General features: G+C 41.5%; 2 protein-coding genes across 2 annotated transcripts in view; both read left to right on the top strand.

The window, feature by feature from the left end:
• The first annotated feature begins 201 nt into the window (after positions 1–201).
• On the top strand, positions 202–4631 carry psma5 (proteasome 20S subunit alpha 5). Its single transcript, NM_001140960.1, has 10 exons — positions 202–248; positions 543–587; positions 1066–1132; positions 1925–2051; positions 2378–2445; positions 2685–2792; positions 2992–3050; positions 3251–3353; positions 3967–4053; positions 4366–4631. The coding sequence occupies exons 2-10, from the start codon at positions 559–561 to the stop codon at positions 4441–4443; spliced, it is 726 nt and encodes a 241-aa protein (NP_001134432.1). The 5' UTR covers positions 202–248; positions 543–558; the 3' UTR covers positions 4444–4631.
• A 533-nt stretch (positions 4632–5164) lies between these two features.
• LOC106583135 (sortilin) overlaps positions 5165–21103 on the top strand; it is a 33951-nt gene continuing 18012 nt past the window's right edge. Inside the window, exon 1 of the mRNA XM_014166969.2 lies at positions 5165–5519. Within this exon, the coding sequence (XP_014022444.1) occupies positions 5283–5519 (237 nt within the window). The 5' untranslated portion in view covers positions 5165–5282. The remainder of the gene's footprint in view (positions 5520–21103) is intronic.

Below are 21103 nucleotides of genomic sequence, written 5' to 3'. Positions count from 1 at the left end.
ATGAGTGTAGGGTTAGTTAGAATGAGTTTAAAAAATATATAAATAATTGTATTCCTTTTCCCATATTGTGTCACAAAGTATAATAGATTTATATTATAGTCCAGTTGGGGGCGGTAATGAAACATATTGGATACCAACCACCCTTAAACCTCATCAGACGAAGAAGAAGCATTTCCCCCTCAGTGTGTTTGAGCACGCACACGCTTCCTGTAGAAACAAGCGAACTCATTCTACGATCTAAAACGGTGGTAGGCAAATAGTATTCTCTTTCTTGACTGCGAATCCAACATTATTTTCCATTATAGTTGTATGATCCATACATAATGTTGTGTAAAAGTATCGTAGAGTGTAACGTTACCCTAGAAATGTAGTTTGCTAGCTCTAACTTTCTGAACCAATGCCGGTGGTGTTAATGTAGCTACTGCTGTACACAGATCTTTCCTACCTATCTGCAAGTTCCCACACACGAGCTAACGCTACATGTTGTGTTTTAACTGCATGTTCCCAATTGCGTCTCTTCAACAAAATGTTTTTGTTTACAGATCTAAAATCTTTAAGATGTTTTTGACGAGATCGGAGTACGACAGGTAAGTTAAGACTCGGAACTGCATTGTCACGACATCGGGCTAGCTAACTAGCCGCTAACAATTAACGTAGCTAACTTATATACGTACCATCGCACAATACACATTTATTTAGCTCGCCATCTAGTTAGCTAGCTAGTGCTAGCTAGGTGGTTTGTGCACTTGTTATGTCTGGTTAACATCTGCGTATTAATCATTCCTTAATGGTATATTATAATATGTCACTGAAATTGCCGTGATAGTTTGCTGGATAACGCTAGCTAGCTAACGTTAGTTTCTTTCACTTTCACTTAGCTAAAGTTAGTTAGCTACAGTAGCTAATTGCAAAATGGTCGTGTTCCAGACTGGTGTATTTTGTGCTGAGAAAGAAGTTTACGTTACCCCGTTACCTCAGTTCATCTAGAAAGCTCTTCTAACCTTTACAGTACTGACGGAATAGCTATTGGAACTTCAGGGCACTAAGTCTATCGTTTTTTTTCAGAGGAGTAAACACCTTTTCTCCAGAGGGACGACTGTTCCAAGTGGAATATGCTATTGAGGCGATTAAGGTATTTTCAAAACATCAAATTCAATATCACAAGAACACACCATTACACTTCACCTTCAATAATAGCTTCCTTGGAAAGACATTGTTCATTGTCACGGAAAATGGACTACCTTGTGTGTCATCTCTGTATATAGTGTTCAAAAGGTACTCTCACTCAAAGCATGTAAAAGAATAACCCAAGGAGGCCGAGATGTAAAAATAGAATATACTTAATTGAATCCATGCTCAAAATAATACTAAGGGTGACAGGGCAAGGTGCTAAAGAAAATGGCATGTTTTGGCCTTATATATTTATTTTACCTTTATTTAACTACGCAAGTCAGTTAAGAACAAATTTGTATTTTCAATGACAGCCTAGGAACAGTGGGTTAACTGCCTTGTTCAGGGGCAGAACGACAGATTTTTACCTTGTCAGCTCGGGGATTCAATCTAGCATCCTTTCGGTTACTCGCCCAACGCTCTAATGACTAGGCTACCTGCCGCCCCAATTATGCCTTAATTGGTGCTGTAAAATAAAGTAGACACACTTAAGTACACAACTGCTGTGCGTAACAAGTGCAGCCATCTTAAATACTAGTGAATGGGAAGTCAAGGTATATTAGCATAGAATATGTAGTAGAGAAATATAAAAAATTGACAATTCAAATGTCACATTATGGAAGTAAGACAACAGTCTAGGCTACATAACAATACAGTACTGAAGTATGAAGCTCAGAGGCTGGGACTGGGGACAGCTGGTCATCTTTGTTTATGACATTTCTATGAACAAGTCTGAACACCTGTTGTCTCTCAGCTGGGCTCCACAGCCATTGGCATCCAGACGTCTGAGGGGGTGTGTCTGGCCGTGGAGAAGAGGATCACATCTCCTCTGATGGAGCCAAGCAGCATCGAGAAGATTGTGGAGATCGACACCCACATCGGTAAGCAGCCAGAGAAGGGACTACTCATTAGGCAGGGGCAAACACTGTCAAACACACAGAAGTGAACGCTTATCGGAGCTCAGGTTGTTTGTATAACACCTGACCGGTCTATGGAGAAAACAAGTGTTCTCAATCATTCTGGGAAAATGAAAGGTAACTGGATGAAGCAGTCAGAATAATTTCTATTGGCTCAACATATTTTTGTATCAGAAATGATTTTTAAGATAAGCACCACTGTGTAAAAGAGGCCTTCTATAGGCCGTGTTTCAGCGATAGTATTCAAAGTTTGAAAATGTGTTTTGAGCGTCCGTCTCTTCTCCTCAAAGGTTGTGCTATGAGTGGCTTGATAGCTGATGCCAAGACTCTTATCGACAAAGCAAGAGTGGAGACACAGGTAAGTGTTGAGTTGGCTGAATTCAAGTACAGGTTCATTTTCAAACTGAACATTACTACACTATTGAGGTAAAAATCAACACATGGCTGATGTTTGCACTTATGAGATGCACACTACATTGTGAACTACTTGTAAAGCAGTTTTGTACAACATAAAGCATTTTAGTTCCTCAACTACTTGATATGTAAAGCTTTTTAGTTTCTTTCCTTTTTAACCCTGCTCTGTTTGTCCCCTTCCAGAACCACTGGTTCACCTACAACGAGACCATGACAGTGGAGAGTGTGACCCAGGCCGTGTCTAACCTGGCCCTGCAGTTTGGAGAGGAGGATGCAGACCCTGGAGCCATGGTTAGTGATCACAGAACGATGAGACAAAACCTCGAAGATCGACTCACTTGCATATTGCTCACTTTCATTAATTCAGTGATGTAATAATTCATAGAAACTGGTAGAGGTTGAAAGCACTTTTCCAGCTAGTTGTCACTTATTTCTCCCACAGCTGTGAGGTGTCACACTGTACTCATTCCCTGTGGTTCTCTCTCCTCAGAGCCGACCCTTCGGTGTAGCACTTCTCTTTGGTGGACTGGATGAGAAAGGGCCCCAGCTGTACGTTAATCTATTCAACATACATTTTTAACACATTGTTTTAATGTGATATAATTGGTTTGGGCAAAATCTCTCATGCCTCACTTCTAATCCAGGACTTGTGCTGAGTTTTCATGAGAAAACCAAAGCTTCAGTCTTCATCAGATGGTGAAATGTCTCTTGAATTTCTACACCCCCTGATTTTTCAACTTTGTGTGTAGGTACCACATGGACCCATCAGGCACCTTTGTCCAGTGTGATGCCCGGGCCATCGGCTCTGCCTCTGAGGGAGCCCAGAGCTCTCTGCAGGAGGTCTACCACAAGGTACCCTCTCAGGCATAATCTCCCTCTCCTCTGTTGCTATCATTACCATCACCCCCCAACCTTTTTCTCCATCACCCCCCCCAACCTTTTTCTCCATCACCCCCCCAACCTTTTTCTCCATCACCCCCCCAACCTTTTTCTCCATCACCCCCCCAACCTTTTTCTCCATCACCCCCCCAACCTTTTTCTCCATCACCCCCAACCTTTTTCTCCATCACCCCCCAACCTTTTTCTCCATCACCCCCCCAACCTTTTCCTCCATCACCCCCCAACCTTTTTCTCCATCACCCCCCAACCTTTTCCTCCATCACCCCCCAACCTTTTCCTCCATCACCCCCCAACCTTTTCCTCCATCACCCCCCAACCTTTTCCTCCATCACCCCCCCCAACCTTTTCCTCCATCACCCCCCCAACCTTTTCCTCCATCACCTTTTCCTCCATTACCCCCCAACCTTTTCCTCCATTACCCCCCCCCAACCTTTTCCTTCCTCCTCTCCCACCACAACTCCACCAGATTGTCAGTCGATTTCATTCTCCATCCTATCACAGGGGTGACGACCTTATTTTATTTATTAACCAAGACCTCTGTTTTCTCTCTGGGTGGCCTCTCCAGTCCATGACGTTAAAAGAGGCCATCAAGTCGTCCCTCACCATCCTAAAGCAGGTGATGGAGGAGAAGCTGAATGCCACCAACATTGAGGTGAGCTCTAATCCTTCAGTCTCAACCACTGACCCTACTTCTAGTCGAGACATCTATTGTAGATGTGGAAGTTGTTGGATCGAAGCAATATGGTGTAAGCCCCACTAAGCCTACCAGACGTCTGTGTGGAGCTATTGTCATATATTGTTTACCATAAATTCAGGTCTGCTGAGCCTTAGTCCTAGAGGGACTAATATTCCTGTTTTACTGGTGTACCAGCTATCGTTAGGGTGATGGGCAGCAGAGAACCAAAACATCACTCATCACATGTTTGTTTGTGTGCTAACCTGCTCTCCCCTCTCACCCCTTCAGCTGGCTACAATAGAGCCAGGCAAGACCTTCCACATGTATTCCAAAGAAGAGCTGGAGGATGTTATCAAGGACATCTAGAGCACAGGGGTGCTCTGTGGGCCTAGTCAGCACTGAGGAGACGTAATCCACCTGGGCTCTGAGGATCGCCACACATCTACAACTACATTTCCCATCAGCACTCTCGCTAGTTTCATTGGTTCCTTTTGTGGAAGGGAGGCAACTCTTTGTAACGTGTTATATTTTTTTCTTATTTTGGCTCTGGAAATGGGGGGGGGGGCAAGTAGCCTAGTGGTTAAGAGCGTTGGGCCAGTAACCGGAAGATCGCTGGTTGGAATCCCTGAGAAGACTAGGTGAAACATCAGTTGATGTGCCCTTGAGCAAGGCACTTAACCCTAATTGCTCCCATAAATTGCTCTCAGAGCGTTTGCTACATGACTAAAATGATTTCTACAGTGCTGTACAGGCATCGGTCAGATCAGTGCTTAGAGCTGAGTGACATTTTTGTTATGGATCAATGACTAAATAAAACAGTTGTATTCTAAAAGGTGTGGTTTGTGTCATTTCCTCCATGGTGTGTGTACTTCTGACGGTTTCATTACCAAAATCATACAGGATGGTGAGGTTGACAACCTTCATCTGGTTTTGTCCGCCAGGTAGCGTAATTGCAAATAACTTTGCTCCTACTGGGAAGAATAAGGAATGAATGGACGCATCTACAGTCCAATGAAAAGGCGTTTCAATTAACTCTCAACCAATCGGACTTCTAGGTGGGCGTTTCATTTTAAAACGCCACAGTTCACTTCTGCACCAGATGAACATTATGTACGCCGCCTACGTGGGGTATTCTAAGTACAGTTGGTGATAATAGAAACGGGTTACTAAATAGATTTTTAGAAACAAAACTCAGACTTGTGAATATGACTCCGCTGTATAGCATCGCTGTTGTGTGGTTATTTACCTATGCGTTATGCGAGGATTTCTGTAAGAAAGCCAACTTCGGCGGGGCACACACAACGTTCGTGAAGACCCCGCGACCAAGAGATTCACCGGTGTTGTCTGGACACAACCTTATCAAACGGAGCACTGACCCCGACGGAGAGACGTGCAAATCTCTAACGGGATTCGAGTCCACGCTGAAAAATAACACACACACCGTAAGTTTTTTTTTGTTGTATTATCATAGGCTGTTGCTTGTAATTTTTTATATATATATATAAAGAAATGTCATAACTGCACATTGTCATTGATTTGTGTTGGCTGCAACCAAGATATCCCACCACAGCGAAAATAATCACATTTCTCTCAGGGATTTGATTGATTTCAAATCCATTGTGATAATCTGTAATTTGTGACCTTTCAGACTGCTGTGGTGATAATGACTCATGGTTCTCATCACCACGTGGGCTATACATTCCTAATTGACTGATTGATTAGAAGGATGAACTTTATTGCATATTCTGACAAGAGTTAGAAGGTTTTAAAGCTAAAATCATTAGTTGCTGCATATTATTTATTTATAATTATAAATTGACGATATATACCCGTTGATACTTGAACTAAACTCGAGGCATTTATACATTATGTTCTCCAACTGTCGACCCCATAGAACCTAAAATATAAGCTTGTTTTACTCCAATTTCTGTAAACAATGTAAATGTAACCCCCCCAACCCCCTTACTGTATAGCCTCAAAACATGGTTAAAACGACACATTTGATATCATGGATGGTCAGTCCTTGCATCCATAGCTCTGTAAATGAATTTGAGAGTGGTTACAATTCTCCAGGCCCATCCCTCAGCTTTTTACCAAAACAGAGGCAGGGTGCCTGCTTTGCTATTGTTTCTACTAGGTATTCTAGCTTTTCGGTATTCAGTCAAAGTGAGTTTGACCCAAGGAGTACCCTACAGCAAAGGATCAGGTGGAGTGAATATGCATTCCGGTTTCTCATAATGCATCCAGTATTGATAGAGAACGGATCATATTGTGGCATCAGTCTTCCTACATTCTGTAGGCCTGTCTCAGTATAGTTTGGTAATATATACTGTGATTTAAATACACAAAAAGTATAATTTCATTACCACCCCCAGACCCTAAAAAGCATGATATTGAACATAATTTAAGGCCAACATATTTATAGTAAAGTATAGACTGACTGAATGAGAACAATGATGGCTTAGGATGTCTATGGGCCAAACATTGCTCAAATCATCATGATTACTTATGTTTTAACCTACTGTTGCTGGGCATGTTGCTTTTCACCAAGTCTTTCTGTTGACAGAGCTGGTTATAGCAGCCAGAGTGGTTGCCTGTATTGCAGATAAAGGTGTGTTGGGGAATGTAAATTGCTGTCTGTAAGCAGCAGTTTTGGTGTGAGTTCATATGACTGTACACTAGCAGGGTCTCCTTTGAGTAGCTGCTCTCTGTGCAGTTCACTGCTTCGCTCTGCGCCACTGTGATGCAGTAGGGAAAGGGACATAGTTTGTTTCATGTTGCAACAGTAATGAAACACTATGTAAGTATCATGTTCTGAGACTGACAAAAAGTTAGCACACTGCATGCATGCCATGATTGAGGTGGAGAGTAAATGCAACCCCCTGTAACATATTTTCAGCATTTATTTCCCTATAAGTCAACACTGGCCTGCCTCTGTCACTGAGGAGTCATGTGATTCTGTTCAGCCAGTTGAAGGCAGATGCTAATGTGGTTATAGTGTAAGCTACCGCTAGCTCAGGCTAAATGTGGCCTTATGAGGAGCAGCAAAAATGGCAGTGTTTGTCTGGGCTAACCCGCCCCATACGCTGTGATGCCTCTGGCTCTGCTGTTGGCCTACTAGAACACTCTTGCAGCCCAGACTCCACATGGCTTCTCTGTGTGTTTAGTGGAGTGGGTTGTGGGCCTTGCAAATGTGACTCAATGCTGAGAGGTCAAGGGACCCACTCCTACAGTTAAATAAAGGCCTAGTTAAATAAAGGTTAAATGTAAAAAAAATAAAAAATAATAATTAAATGCAGCACAGGAGGTTGCTGGCACCTTAATTGGGGAGGACGGGCTCGTGGTAACTGCTGGAGTGGAATGGTATCAAATGCATAAAAACACATGGTTTCCATGTGTTTGATGGCATTCCATTCGCTCCGTTCCAGACCTTATTATGAGCCGTTTTCCCCTCAGCAGCCTCCACGGGTTAACATGCATTAACTTTGGGAACTAACAAGTCTGAAGGTCATGGGCAAGGTAACATATCATTTTGGTGAAGCATCTCTTTTACACAGGATGAATATAGTTTGTGGGTCTACGAGCCCTTCTGTGCACAGACAGCTCCCTAATAAAGCACAGAGGTATTATTCATGCCATGGTTGAGCTGTTTCAACTGAACCAAACTGAACTCCGGCCACTGATGTTTTATTCCGGATCAAAAAGTGGCTTAGGGGGTGGGTGGGGCAATGGACACGGTTGGGGAATTTTATGTAACTTTTAAAGACTCCTATTTTGATGTTTTTTTGTTGTTGCAGTTTTTTGAATTTTTAAGCCAATTTTCTGCTATTCTCCTTGGAGCCAAGATACATTTTTTGCAAATTTAAAGTAAATTCCAAAGAATTCTACACATTTTGCCATGGAGCTGAGAGAAAATGTTGCAATTTAAAAGCACATTTCCAGGGATTCTACATACTCTGCCATGGAGTTGAGAGAAAAGTAAAATATATATATATATATATATATATTACATTACATTACAGTTGAAGACGGAAGTTTACATACACTTATGTTGGAGCCATTAAAACTTGTTTTTCAACCAGTCCACAAATTTGTTGTTAACAAACTATAGTTTTGGCAAGTCGGTTAGGACATCTACTTTGTACATGACACAAGTAATTTTTCCAACAATTGTTTACAGACAGATTATTTCACTTATAATTCACTGTATCAATATTCCAGTGGGTCAGAAGTTTACATACACTAAATTGACTGTGCCTTTAAACAGCTTGGAAAATTCCAGAAAATGGTGTCATGGCTTTAGAAGCTTCTGATAGGCTAATTGACATCATTTGAGTCAATTGGAGATGTACCTGTGGATGTATTTCAAGGCCTACCTTCAAACTCAGTGCCTCTTTGCTTGACATCATGGGAAAATCAAAAGAAATCAGCCAAGACTTCAGGAAAAAAATGTAGACCTCCACAAGTCTGGTTCATCCTTGGGAGCAATTTCTAAATGCCTGAAGGTACCACGTTCATCTGTACAAACAATAGTATGCAAGTATAAACACCATGGGACCACGCAGCCGTCATACCGCTCAGGAAGGAGACACGTTCTGTCTCCTAGAGATGAACGTACTTTGGTGCGAAAAGTGCAAGTCAATCCCAGAACAACAGCAAAGGACCTTGTGAAGATGCTGGAGGAAACAGGTACAAAAGTATCTATATCCACAGTAAAACGAGTCCTATATCGACATAACCTAAAAGGCCGCTCAGCAAGGAAGAAGCCACTGCTCCAAAACCATCATAAAAAAAGCCAGACTACGGTTTGCAACTGCACATGGGGACAAAGCTCGTACTTTTTGGAGAAATGTCCTCTGGTCTGATGAAACAAAAATAGAACTGTTTGGCCATAATGACCATTGTTATGTTTGGAGGAAAAAGGGGGAGGCTTGCAAGCCGAAGTACATCATCCCAACCGTGAAGCACGTGGGTGGCAGGATCATGTTGTGGGGGTGCTTTGCTGCAGGAGGGACTGGTGCAATTCAGAAAATAGATGGCATCATGAGGAAGGGGATTTATGTGTATTGAAGCAACATCTCAAGACATCAGTCAGGAAGTTAAAGCTTGGTCGCAAATGGACAATGACCCCAAGCATACTTCCAAAGTTGTGGCACAATGGCTTAAGGACAACAAAGTCAAGGTATTGGAGTGGCCATCACAAAGCTCTGACCTCAATCCTATAGAAAATTTGTGGGCAGAACTGAAAAAGCGTGTGTGAGCAAAGAGGCCTACAAACCTGACTCGGTTACACCAGCTCTGTCAGGAGGAAGGGGCCAAAATTCACCCAACTTAATGTGGGAAGCTTGTGGAAGGCTACCCGACAAGTTTGACCCAAGTTAAACAATTTGAAGGCAATGCTACCAAATACTAATTGAGTGTAACTTCTGACCCACTGGGAATGTGATGAAAGAAATAAAAGCTGAAATAAATCATTCTGACATTTCACATCCTTAAAATAAAGTGGTGATCCTAACTGACCTAAAACAGGGAATTTGTACTAGGATTAAATGTCAGGAATTGTGAAAAACTGAGATTAAATGTATTTGGCTAAGGTGTATGTAAACTTCCGACTTCAACTGTATGTAAATGTGATAATTCAGAATTCTATTTTTAATACATTTGCAAAAATGTCTAAAGGCCAGTTTTGCTTTGTCATTAAGTGGTATTGTGTGTAGATTGAGGGGAAAAAAACGATTTCATCCATTTTAGAATAAGGCTGTAACGTAACAAATGTGGGACAAGTCAAGGGGTCTGAATACTTTCCATGTGTGTTTGTGTATACAGTACCAGTCAAAAGTTTGGACACACCTACTCATTCAATGATATTTCTTTATTTTGACTATTTTCTTCATTGTTGAATACTAGTGAAGACATCGAAACTATGAAATAACACATTGAATCATGTAGTAACCCAAAAAGTTTTAAACAAATCAAAATATACTTCAAAGTAGCCATCCTTTTGCCTTGACAGCTTTTCGCACTCTCTCAACCAGCTTCACCTGGAATGCTTTTCCAACAGTCTTGAACCACACATGAGGAGATCATCCGTTCACCCACTCTGTGTCTCACAAAGACATGGCGGTTGAAACCAAACATATCAAATTTGGACTCATCAGACCAAAGGACAGATTTCCACCGGTCTAATGTCCATTGCTCGTGTTTCTTGGCCCAAGCAAGTCTCTTCTTCTTATTGGTGTCATTTTAGTATTGGTTTCTTTGTAGCAATTTGACCATGAAGGCCTGATTCACGCTGTCAACTCTGAACAGTTGATGTTGAGATGTGTCTGTTACTTGAACTCTGTAGCATTTATTTGGGCTGTAATTTCTGAGGCTGGTAACTCTAATGAACTTATCCACTGCAGCAGAGGTAACTCTGGGTCTTCCTTTCCTGTGACGGTCTTCATGAGAGCCAGTTTCATCATTGCGCATTGACTGACATGTCTTAAAGTAATTATGGACTGTTGTTTCTCTTTGCTTATTTGAGCTGTTCTTGCCATAATAAGGACTTGGTCTTTTACCAAATAGGGCTATCTTCTGTATTCTACCCCATACCTTGTCACAACACAATTGATTGGCTCATGCATTAAGAATGATAGAAATTCCATAAATTAACTTTTAAAAAGGCACACCTGTTAATTGAAATGCATTCCAGGTGACTACCTCATGAAGCTGGTTGAGAGAATGCCAAGAGTGGGCAAAGCCGTCATCAAGGCAAAGGGTTGCTACTTCGAAGAATCTCAAATATAATATATATTTTGATTTGTTGAACACTTTTTTTTGGTTACTACATGATTCCATATGTGTTATTTCATAGTTTTGACGTCTTCACTATTCTACAAAGTAGAAAATAGTAAAAAATAAAGAAACCCTTGAATGAGTAGGTGTGTTAACTTTTGACTCATTCTGTATATATTTCACAGTTTTGGACTTAGGCGGCCCAAAAAATCACGTAGGCGGCCGCCCAAGGGTTTCTCTGGCAGAAAGGTCCCTGCACTGAGATATGCCTTAAGGCCCACTCCCTAACCCAGTTTGCTATGGAATTATGATCTCTCACATGGACCTGACCTGAACCCTCCAGCCAATGAGATATGCTACAAACACCATCCAAACCTCTCTCGACGTCTGTCCAAATGTTCTTCAAACCCCCTCGGCCCGAGTCTTGATGACTTCCCAAATGGACACTTAGAAGTTCCTCCCAACTTCCTCCCACAGTAAACCAGTTTAGCCCATCTCCAGTTAAAATGGCCTTGGTGCATTCTCTACCCCCTTCCAACTCACAGGAGCTTTGAAACCCAGCGGTAACCTAATTTGGCTGTCTCTCCAGCTCTCTTTGTCCTCAGGGAAGCAGGAAGTGTTTTTAGGAGCAGAACAGCCAGTTCAGTACAGTCCTGGTGTTTTCATGGTAGACAAATACGAATATGGCCAGAGGAATGTTCTAGAATTCTGTGAAATGCCACAACTAAGTTCTTGATGGTCTTTGTGTTGTCAGATCAGTGAGTGAATGTGCTAGAGTTGGAACACCTGAAGCTCCTTTTGACCATGGAAAAAGCACTCCTATTGGCAGTGTGGTCCACCCACCACCTCCTATCCACACTAGCCTGTGCTCCCTCATAAACATTCCCCACATGTTTCTCTCGGACCTCCAGTGAGTCTATCTGCTATAAGAGCAGGCTGACTGGCCAAGACAAGGCACAAGGGGCCAGTATATTTTTTTTTAGGTTTGTGGCGAGGGCTGAATCTTCTGTGTCGAGACAACACAAGCCTCGGCTCACTTGCTAGTCATAAAAGTCTGTTACAATTCGTCAGACTTATACCCCTAAAATACCGGAGAGATAATTGATTCAGTCAATGCCTCTTTTCCTGCCTCTTCTGGTTTCCATAGCATTGTGCAACAAACAAACAGTTGACATGGCTCATTTAAAGAGGAGAGTGTGTGCGACAGTGTGTTCCAACACAGTGTAGCCAAAGATGATACAATATGACGATTTGCATAATCTGCTTCTCCAATAGAAATCTCTGATCATACTTGTAGGCGATGTCATGCGCAGAGACACGTCATCGGGTCTAATGGTCGTGTCTCACCAAACTGTGCAAGTGCAGACCGTCAAATCAAAGGCACAACTTCGTTATAAAGTTGTTTTGGTGAAAAGTGTCATTTTTTTCTCTCTTTCTCGAGGTTGTAGCAATGAACATTTCAGCTACTTAAGAGATTGGCTTGAATCTAGGTTTTGCATTTTCTGAAATTTAACAGCTAAAGTTTTCACTTGACTTGGCAAACTCCAAACTCCAGTCTGGTCTGCCGAGTCTGCTTTATAAAGAACGTTGCGCCTCTAGGTTTAGAACCTCTAGGTTTGGAACCTCTAGGTTTAGAACCTCTAGGTTTAGAACCTCTAAGGTCTAGCGCTGTGTGAGGGCCCAGGGTCTTAGTTGAAGAAAGTGACAAAAAGCGAAATTCAGAATGAATTCAGCTAACAGAATGATGCTGACTTTTTTTTTTTACTTTAAAAGTGTGCCAAACAAAAACCATTGATTGCAAAGTTAAACAAACCATACGACTCAATGCACAAGCACTACGTTTAACAATTTCCACAGAACATTTTACAAATATACATGTACAGTGCAGATGTAAAGTTTGGTAACAGAATGATAAAATCTTGCTCAGTTTGTGACCGTGTTTTCCCAAAACTCTGTTAAATATCTACTCCAAATTAAGATTCAAAGTTGTCTACAAAAAGAATGGGGTGTCAGTTTTGATATGACACCTTGAGTTTGAAAAAATCTATTTTGGTTATTAGACTATAAGTGAAGTTGATTAACACCCGGTAACAGAAATATAATAACAGACTGACATTATGGGTCCCTGATTTCTACTACACAAAAAGGCATAATTATAAATGTCATTCTCTTCATGGTGATGTATCCTGAATAGGTACACAAAGTTAACAAAATGTAATATCCTCCTTTGCATGTTTGGTTATATTTCTATCATTCTAATGTGCTCCATCCCCAAAGAAGACCAAATTTGGTTGGTCTGGAGCGGACCAAATCTGTACCAGTGGAGGCTGGTGGGAGGAGCTATAGGAGTATGGGCTCATAGTAAGTGCTGGAATGTAATAAATGGAACAGTATCAAACATAAGGAAACCACATTCTATTAATTCCATTTGTGACAACCCTCCCACTCTGTCTGCCGAATTCCTTCGCTTTGCTCTTGTTTTCCTTAATAGGATGTCGGTGGGCGGAGCCGGGAGGGTCGTCAGCGAAATGGGACACACCTGGGCTCGGGTGTGTCCTGGGGATAAATATACCTTCACCCCATTCATTGAGGAGACTCTTTCCATGCAGGCACACTGTTATTTTTGGTTGTGGCTTTTTGTGGCTTGTTTATTTTGGCACCTCTCAACACCCCTAATTTTCACCATCTATGCACACAACCACTCATTAACACTACTGATTACTCACAGACACCACTGTTAATTGTTTGTAGTTTACTTTGTTTAATAAATATATCTGTTATTCCTTATTCCCAGCCATTCCAATGAGCTCATCGTCCTGTAGCTCCACCAGCCTCCACTGACCTGTACCAATCATAGAGTATGTTTACTGTACACGCACACTAATACACTGCTCAAGAAAATAAAGGGAACACTTAAACAACACAATGTAACTCCAAGTCAATCACACTTCTGTGAATTCAAACTGTCCACTTAGGAAGCAACACTGATTGACAATACATTTCACATGCTGTTGTGCAAATGGAATAGACAACAGGTGGAAATTATAGGCAATTAGCAAGACACCCCCAATAAAGGAGTGGTTCTGCAGGTGGTGACCACAGACCACTTCTCAGTTCCTATGCTTCCTGGCTGATGTTTTGGTCACTTTTGAATGCTGGCGGTGCTTTCACTCTAGTGGTACCATGAGACGGAGTCTACAACCCACACAAGTGGCTCAGGTAGTGCAGCTCATCCAGGATGGCACATCAATGCGAGCTGTGGCAAGAAGGTTTGCTGTGTCTGTCAGCGTAGTGTCCAGAGCATGGAGGCGCTACCAGGAGACAGGCCAGTACATCAGGAGACGTGGAGGAGGCCGTAGGAGGGCAACAACCCAGCAGCAGGACCGCTACCTCTGCCTTTGTGCAAGAAGGAGCAGGAGGAGCACTGCCAGAGCCCTGCAAAATGACCTCCAGCAGGCCACAAATGTGCATGTGTCTGCTCAAACGGTCAGAAACAGACTCCATGAGGGTGGTATGAGGGCCCGACGTCCACAGGTGGGGGTTGTGCTTACAGCCCAACACCGTGCAGGACGTTTGGCATTTGCCAGAGAACACCAAGATTGGCAAATTCGCCACTGGCACCCTGTGCTCTTCACAGATGAAAGCAGCTTCACACTGAGCACATGTGACAGAGTCTGGAGACGCCGTGGAGAACGTTCTGCTGCCTGCAACATCCTCCAGCATGACCGGTTTGGCGGTGGGTCAGTCATGGTGTGGGGTGGCATTTCTTTGGGGGCCGCACAGCCCTCCATGTGCTCGCCAGAGGTAGCCTGACTGCCATTAGGTACCGAGATGAGATCCTCAGACCCCTTGTGAGACCATATGCTGGTGCGGTTGGCCCTGGGTTCCTCCTAATGCAAGACAATGCTAGACCTCGTGGCTGGAGTGTGTCAGCAGTTCCTGCAAGAGGAAGGCATTGATGCTATGGACTGGCCCGCCCGTTCCCCAGACCTGAATCCAATTGAGCACATCTGGGACATCATGTCTCGCTCCATCCACCAATGCCATGTTGCACCACAGACTGTCTAGGAGTTTGCGGATGCTTTAGTCCAGGTCTTGGAGGAGATCCCTCAGGAGACCATCCGCCACCTCATCAGGAGCATGCCCAGGCGTTGTAGGGAGGTCATACAGGCATGTGGAGGCCACACACACTACTAAGCATCATTTTGACTTGTTTTAAGGACATTAGATCAAAGTTGGATCAGCCTGTAGTGTGGTTTTCCACTTTAATTTTGAGTGTGACTCCAAATCCAGACCTCCATGGGTTGATAAATTGGATTTCCATTGATTATTTTTGGGTGCTTTTGTTGTCAGCACATTCAACTATGCAAAGAAAAAAGTATTTAATAAGATTATTTAATTCATTCAGATCTAGGATGTGTTATTTTAGTGTTCCCTTTATTTTTTTCAGCAGTGTAGTTCGATACCAAACTGATTATGGCAGTAGGCCGAGTATTCCATTAGCCATGTAAACACCTTACTTTGCTTATCTAAATTGGTGTAAGGTCATAATCGAAGTAAGCATGTGCAAATTTAAACACCTGGTTGTCTCAGCAATCTTTCAAATTATTAGGACATGTAAAGACCTTAATCGGAGTTCCAGCGGTGTGTTTGATGTGCTCATGTGCAGCAGCAGTGCAAGCCTCCCTCTTTTCAAACATTAATAACCGAGCTCAGAATCAAATAGGCTTCCCAGGTCCCTGTGGTAGAATGTTTATTTAATTGCCCATTTTCTGCATTTGTCAAAGTCCCATCAGGTAGCCTGATTTCAGATGTGTCCATGGAAACAGGATTATTAGGCAAATCGTTCTCCTTGCAAAGCATGTAAACATTTTAATCAAACTATTATATTAATTTGCCTATTCACAATAATCTTATTTTGTTCTTGTAACTGTACCCATATACAGTACCACTCAAAAGTTTGGACACACCTACTCATTCAAGTTTTTTTTTCCTTTTTTTACTATTTTCTACATTGTAAAATAATAATGAAGACATCAAAACTGACAACACATATGAATCATGTCGTAACCAAAAAAAAGTGTTAAACAAATGAAAATATTTTAGATTCTTCAAATTAGCCACCTTTGCCTAGATGACAGATAACTACATCATGAAGCTGGTTGAGAGAATGCCAAGAGTGTGCAAAACTTTTGACTGGTACTCTGTGTGTGTGTGTGTGTGTGTGTGTGTGTGTGTGTGTGTGTGTGTGTGTGTGTGTGTGTGTGTGTGTGTGTGTGTGTGTGTGTGTGTGTGTGTACAGTTGAAGATGGAAGTTTACATACACCTCAGCCAAATAGATTTAACTTCTTTGGGATAGGGGGCAGTATTTTCACGGCCGGATAAAAGACGTACCCGATTTAATCTGGTTACTACTCCTGCCCAGAAACTAGAATATGCATATAATTAGTAGATTTTGATAAAAAAACACTCTAAAGTTTCTAAAACTGTTTGAATGGTGTCTGTGAGTATAACAGAACTCATATGGCAGGCCAAAACCTGAGAAGATTCCATACAGGAAGTGCCCTGTCTGACAATTTGTTGTCCTTCTGTTGCATCTCTATCGACATTACAGCATCTGTGCTGTAACGTGACACTTTCTAAGGCTTCCATTGGCTCTCTAAAGCCACCAGAAAGTGGAATGGGGTGTCTGCTGTCTCTGGGCAAAGTACAGCAGCTCTGTTTGTGAGTGGTCAGCCTGGGGACAGTGAGACTGGAGATGCGCAGTCACGAGACTTCTCCATTTTCTTCTTTCAGCCTTTGAATGAATACAACGTTGCCCGGTTGGAATATTATCTTAGGTCACCTTTCTGATAATGACCTGAACACACGAACAAAACGGAGGTATTTGGACATAACTATGGATTATTTGGAACCAAAACAACATTTGTTGTTGAAGTAGAAGTCCTGGGAGTGCATTCTGACGAAGAACAGCAAAGGTAATCCAATTTTTCCAGTTTAGGTGACCCCGAAGTTGGCGGATGTCAAAATAGCTAGCCGTGATGGCCGAGCTATGTACTCAGAATATTGCAAAATGTGCTTTCGTCGAAAAGCTATTTTAAAATCGGACATAGCGATTGCATAAAGGAGTTCTGTATCTATAATTCTCAAAATAATTTATGTATTTGGTCAACGTTTATCATGAGTAATTTAGTAAATTCACCGGAAGTTTTCGGTGTGTATGCTAGTTCTGAACATCACATGCTAATGTAAAAAGCTGGTTTTTGATATAAATATGAACTTGATTGAACAAAACATGCATGTATTATATAACATAATGTCCTAGGAGTGTCATCTGATGAAGATCATCAAAGGTTAGTGCTGCATTTCGCTGTGGTTTGGGTTTATGTGACATGTATGCTTGCTTGGAAAATGGCTGTGTGATTATTTGTCTATGTACTCTCCTAACATAATCTAATGTTTTGCTTTCGCTGTAAAGCCTTTTTGAAATCGGACAATGTGGTTAGATTAACGAGAGTCTTATCTTTAAAATGGTATAAAATAGTTGATTGTTTGAGAAAATTGAATTGTGGTATTTTAGTTGGTTTTCTATTTCGCGCCGTGCGATGCTGTTGGCTAGGGGTTCCGCTAGCGGAACGTCTGTCCTCAACAGGTTAAACTCAGTTTTTCACAATCCCTGACATTTAATCCTAGTAAAAATTCCCTGTTTTAGGTCAGTAAGGATCACCACTTTATTTTAAGAATGTGAAATGTCAGAATAATAGTTGAGAGAATGATTTATTTCAGCTTTTATTTCTTACATCACATTCCCAGTGGGTCAGAAGTTTACATACACTCAATTAGTATTTGGTAGCATTGCCTTTAAATTCTTTAACTTGGGTCAAACGTTTTGGGTAGCCTTCCACAAGCTTCCCACAATAAGTTGGGTGAATTTTGGCCCATTCCTCCTGACAGAGCTGGTGTAACTGAGTCAGGTTTGTAGGCCTCCTTGCTCACACACTCTTTTTCAGTCTGCCCACAAATGTTCTGTAGGATTGAGGTCAGGGCTTTGTGATGGCCACTCCAATACCTTGACTTTGTTGTCCTTAAACCATTTTGCCACAACTTTGAAGGTATGCTTGGGGTCATTGTTCATTTGGAAGACCCATTTGCGACCAAGCTTTAACTTCCTGACCGATGTCTTGCGATTAGAAGTCAACCGATTTATGATTTTTCAACGTCGATACCGATTTATTGGAGGACCAGTTAAAAACGATACCGATTAATCGGCCAATTTTTTAAATTTATTTTAAATTTATTTATTTGTAATAATGACAATTACAACAATACTGAATGAACACTTATTTTAACTTAATATAATACATCAATAAAATCAATTTAGCTTCAAATAAATAATGAAACATGTTCAATTTGGTTTAAATAATGCAAAAACAAAGTGTTGGAGAAGAAAGTAAAAGTGCAATATGTGCCATGTAAGAAAGCTAACGTTTAAGTGCCTTGCTCAGAACATGAGAACATATGAAAGCTGGTGGTTCCTTTTAACACGAGTCTTCAATATTTCCAGGTAAGAAGTTTTAGGTTGTAGTTACAGGAATTATAGGACTATTTCTCTCTACGATTTGTATTTCATATAACTTTGACTGTTGGATGTTCTTATAGGCACTTTAGTATTGCCAGTGTAACAGTTTAACTTCCGTCCCTCTCCTCGCTCCTACCTGGGCTCGAACCAGGAACACATTGACAACAGCCACCCTCGAAGCAGCGTTACCCATGCAGAGCAAGGGGAACAACTACTCCAAGTCTCAGAGCGAGTGACGTTTGAAACGCTATTAGCGCGCACCCCGCTAACTATTTCACATCGGTTACACCAGCCAAATCTCGGGAGTTGATAGGCTTAAAGTCATAAACAGCGCAATGCTTGAAGCACAGCGAAGAGCTGCTGGCAATACGCACGAAAGTGCTGTTTGAATGAATGCTTACCAGCCTGCTGCTGCCTACCACCGTTCAGTCAGACTGCTCTATCAAATCATAGACTTAATTATAATATAATAAACACACAGAAATACGAGCCTTAGGTCATTAATATGGTCCAATCCAGAAACTATCATCTCAAAAACAAAACGTTTTTCCTTTCAGTGAAATACGGAACCGTTCCGTATTTTATCTAACGGGTGGCATCCCTAAGTCTAAATGTTCTTGTTACATTACACAACCTTCAATGTTATCTCATAATTACGTACATTTCTGTCAAATTAGTTCGCAACGAGCCAGGCGGCCCAAACTGTTGCATATACCCTGACTCTGCGTGCAATGAACGCAAGAGAAGTGACACAATTTCACCTGGTTAATATTGCCTGCTAACCTGGATTTCTTTGAGCTAAATATGCAGGTTTAAAAATATATACTTGTGTATTGATTTTAAGAAAGGCATTTATGTTTATGGTTAGGTACATGTTGGAGCAACGTGTACCTAAGCGATTATATGCAACGCAGGACAGGCTAGATAAACTAGTAATATCATCAACCATGTGTAGTTAACTAGTGACTATGATTGATTGATTGATTGTTTTTTATAAGATAAGTTTAATGCTAGCTAGCAACTTACCTTAGCTTCTTACTGCATTCGCATAACAGGCAGGCTCCTCGTGGAGTGCAATGTAAAGCAGGTAGTTAGAGCGTTGGACTAGTTAACCGTAAGGTTGCAAGATTGAATCCCCGAGCTGACAAGTTAAAAATCTGTTGTTCTGCCCCTGAACAAGGCAGTTAACCCACCGTTCCAAGGCCGTCATTGAAAATAAGAACGTGTTCTTAACTGACTTGCCTAGTTAAATAAAGGTGTAAAAAAAAATTTGGGGCCAAATCGGCGTCCAAAAATACCGATTTCCGATTGTTATGAAAACTTGAAATCGTCCCTAATTAATCGGTCATTCCGATTAATCGGTCGACCTCTACTTGAGATGTTGCTTCAATATATCCACATAATTTTCCAACCTCATGATGCCATCTATTTTGTGAAGTGCACCAGTCCCTCCTGCAGCAAAGCACCCCCACAACATGATGCTGCCACTCCCGTGCTTCACGGTTGGGATGGTGTTCTTCGGCTTGCAAGGCTCCCCGTTTTTCCTCCAAACATAACGATGGTCATTATGGCCAAACCGTTCTATTTTTGTTTCATCAGACCAAAGGACATTTTTCCAAAAAGTACTATTTTTGTCCCCATGTGCAGTTGCAAATCGTTGTCTGGCTTTTTTTTAATGGCGGTTTTGGAGCAGTGGCTTCTTCCTTGCTGAGCGGCCTTTCAGGTTATATCGATATAGGAGTCGTTTCACTGTGGGTATAGATACTTTTGTACCTGTTTCTTCCAGCATCTTCACAAGGTCCTTTGCTGTTGTTCCGGGATTGATTTGCACTTTTCGCACCAAAGTACTTTCATCTCTTAAAGACAGAACGTGTCTCCTTCCTGAGCGTTATGATGGCTGCGTGGTCCCATGGTGTTTATACTTGCATACTATTGTTTGTACAGATGAACGTGGTACCTTCAGGCATTTGGAAATTGGTCCCAAGGATGAACCAGACTTGTGGAGGTCTACAATTGTTTTCCTGAGGGCTTGGCTGATTTCTTTTGATTTTCCCATGATGTCAAGCAAAGAGGCACTGAGTTTGAAGGTAGGCCTTGAAATACATCCACAGGTACACCTCCAATAGACTCAAATGATATCAATTCACCTATCAGAAGCTTCTAAAGCCATGACACCATCTAGAATTTTCCAAGCTGTTTAAAGGCACAGTCACCCTAGTGTATGTAAACTTCTGATCCACTGGAATTGTGATACAGTGAATTATAAGTGAAATAATATGTCTGTAAACAATTGTTGGAAAAATAACTTGTGTCATGCACAAAGTAGATGTCCTAACCGACTTGCCAAAACTATAGTTTGTTAACAAGAAATTTGTGGAGTGGTTGAAAAACGAGTTTTAATGACTCCAACCTAAGTATATGTAAACTTCCGTTTTCAACTAATATACACTGCTCAAAAAAATAAAGGGAACACTTAAACAACACATCCTAGATCTGAATGAAAGAAATAATCTTATTAAATACTTTTTTCTTTACATAGTTGAAATGTGCTGTCAACAAAATCACACAAAAATAATCAATGTAAATCCAATTTATCAACCCATGGAGGTCTGGATTTGGAGTCACACTCAAAATTAAAGTGGAAAACCACACTACAGGCTGATCCAACTT

Source organism: Salmo salar, chromosome ssa22, assembly GCF_905237065.1.
Source record: "Salmo salar chromosome ssa22, Ssal_v3.1, whole genome shotgun sequence".
In the NCBI taxonomy this organism is placed as follows: Eukaryota; Metazoa; Chordata; class Actinopteri; order Salmoniformes; family Salmonidae; genus Salmo; species Salmo salar.
Note: the sequence above shows the minus strand (reverse complement) of the source record. Positions and strands in the feature narration are given on the sequence as shown.

Bases quoted from the DNA above. Each gene is read 5' to 3' on its own strand.
- psma5 (NM_001140960.1), top strand. From the start codon at position 559: ATGTTTTTGACGAGATCGGAGTACGACAG. The intron at 3,051-3,250 runs GTACGTTAATCT...CTTTGTGTGTAG, and splicing joins GATGAGAAAGGGCCCCAGCT to GTACCACATGGACCCATCAG. The intron at 4,054-4,365 runs GTGAGCTCTAAT...TCACCCCTTCAG, and splicing joins TGAATGCCACCAACATTGAG to CTGGCTACAATAGAGCCAGG.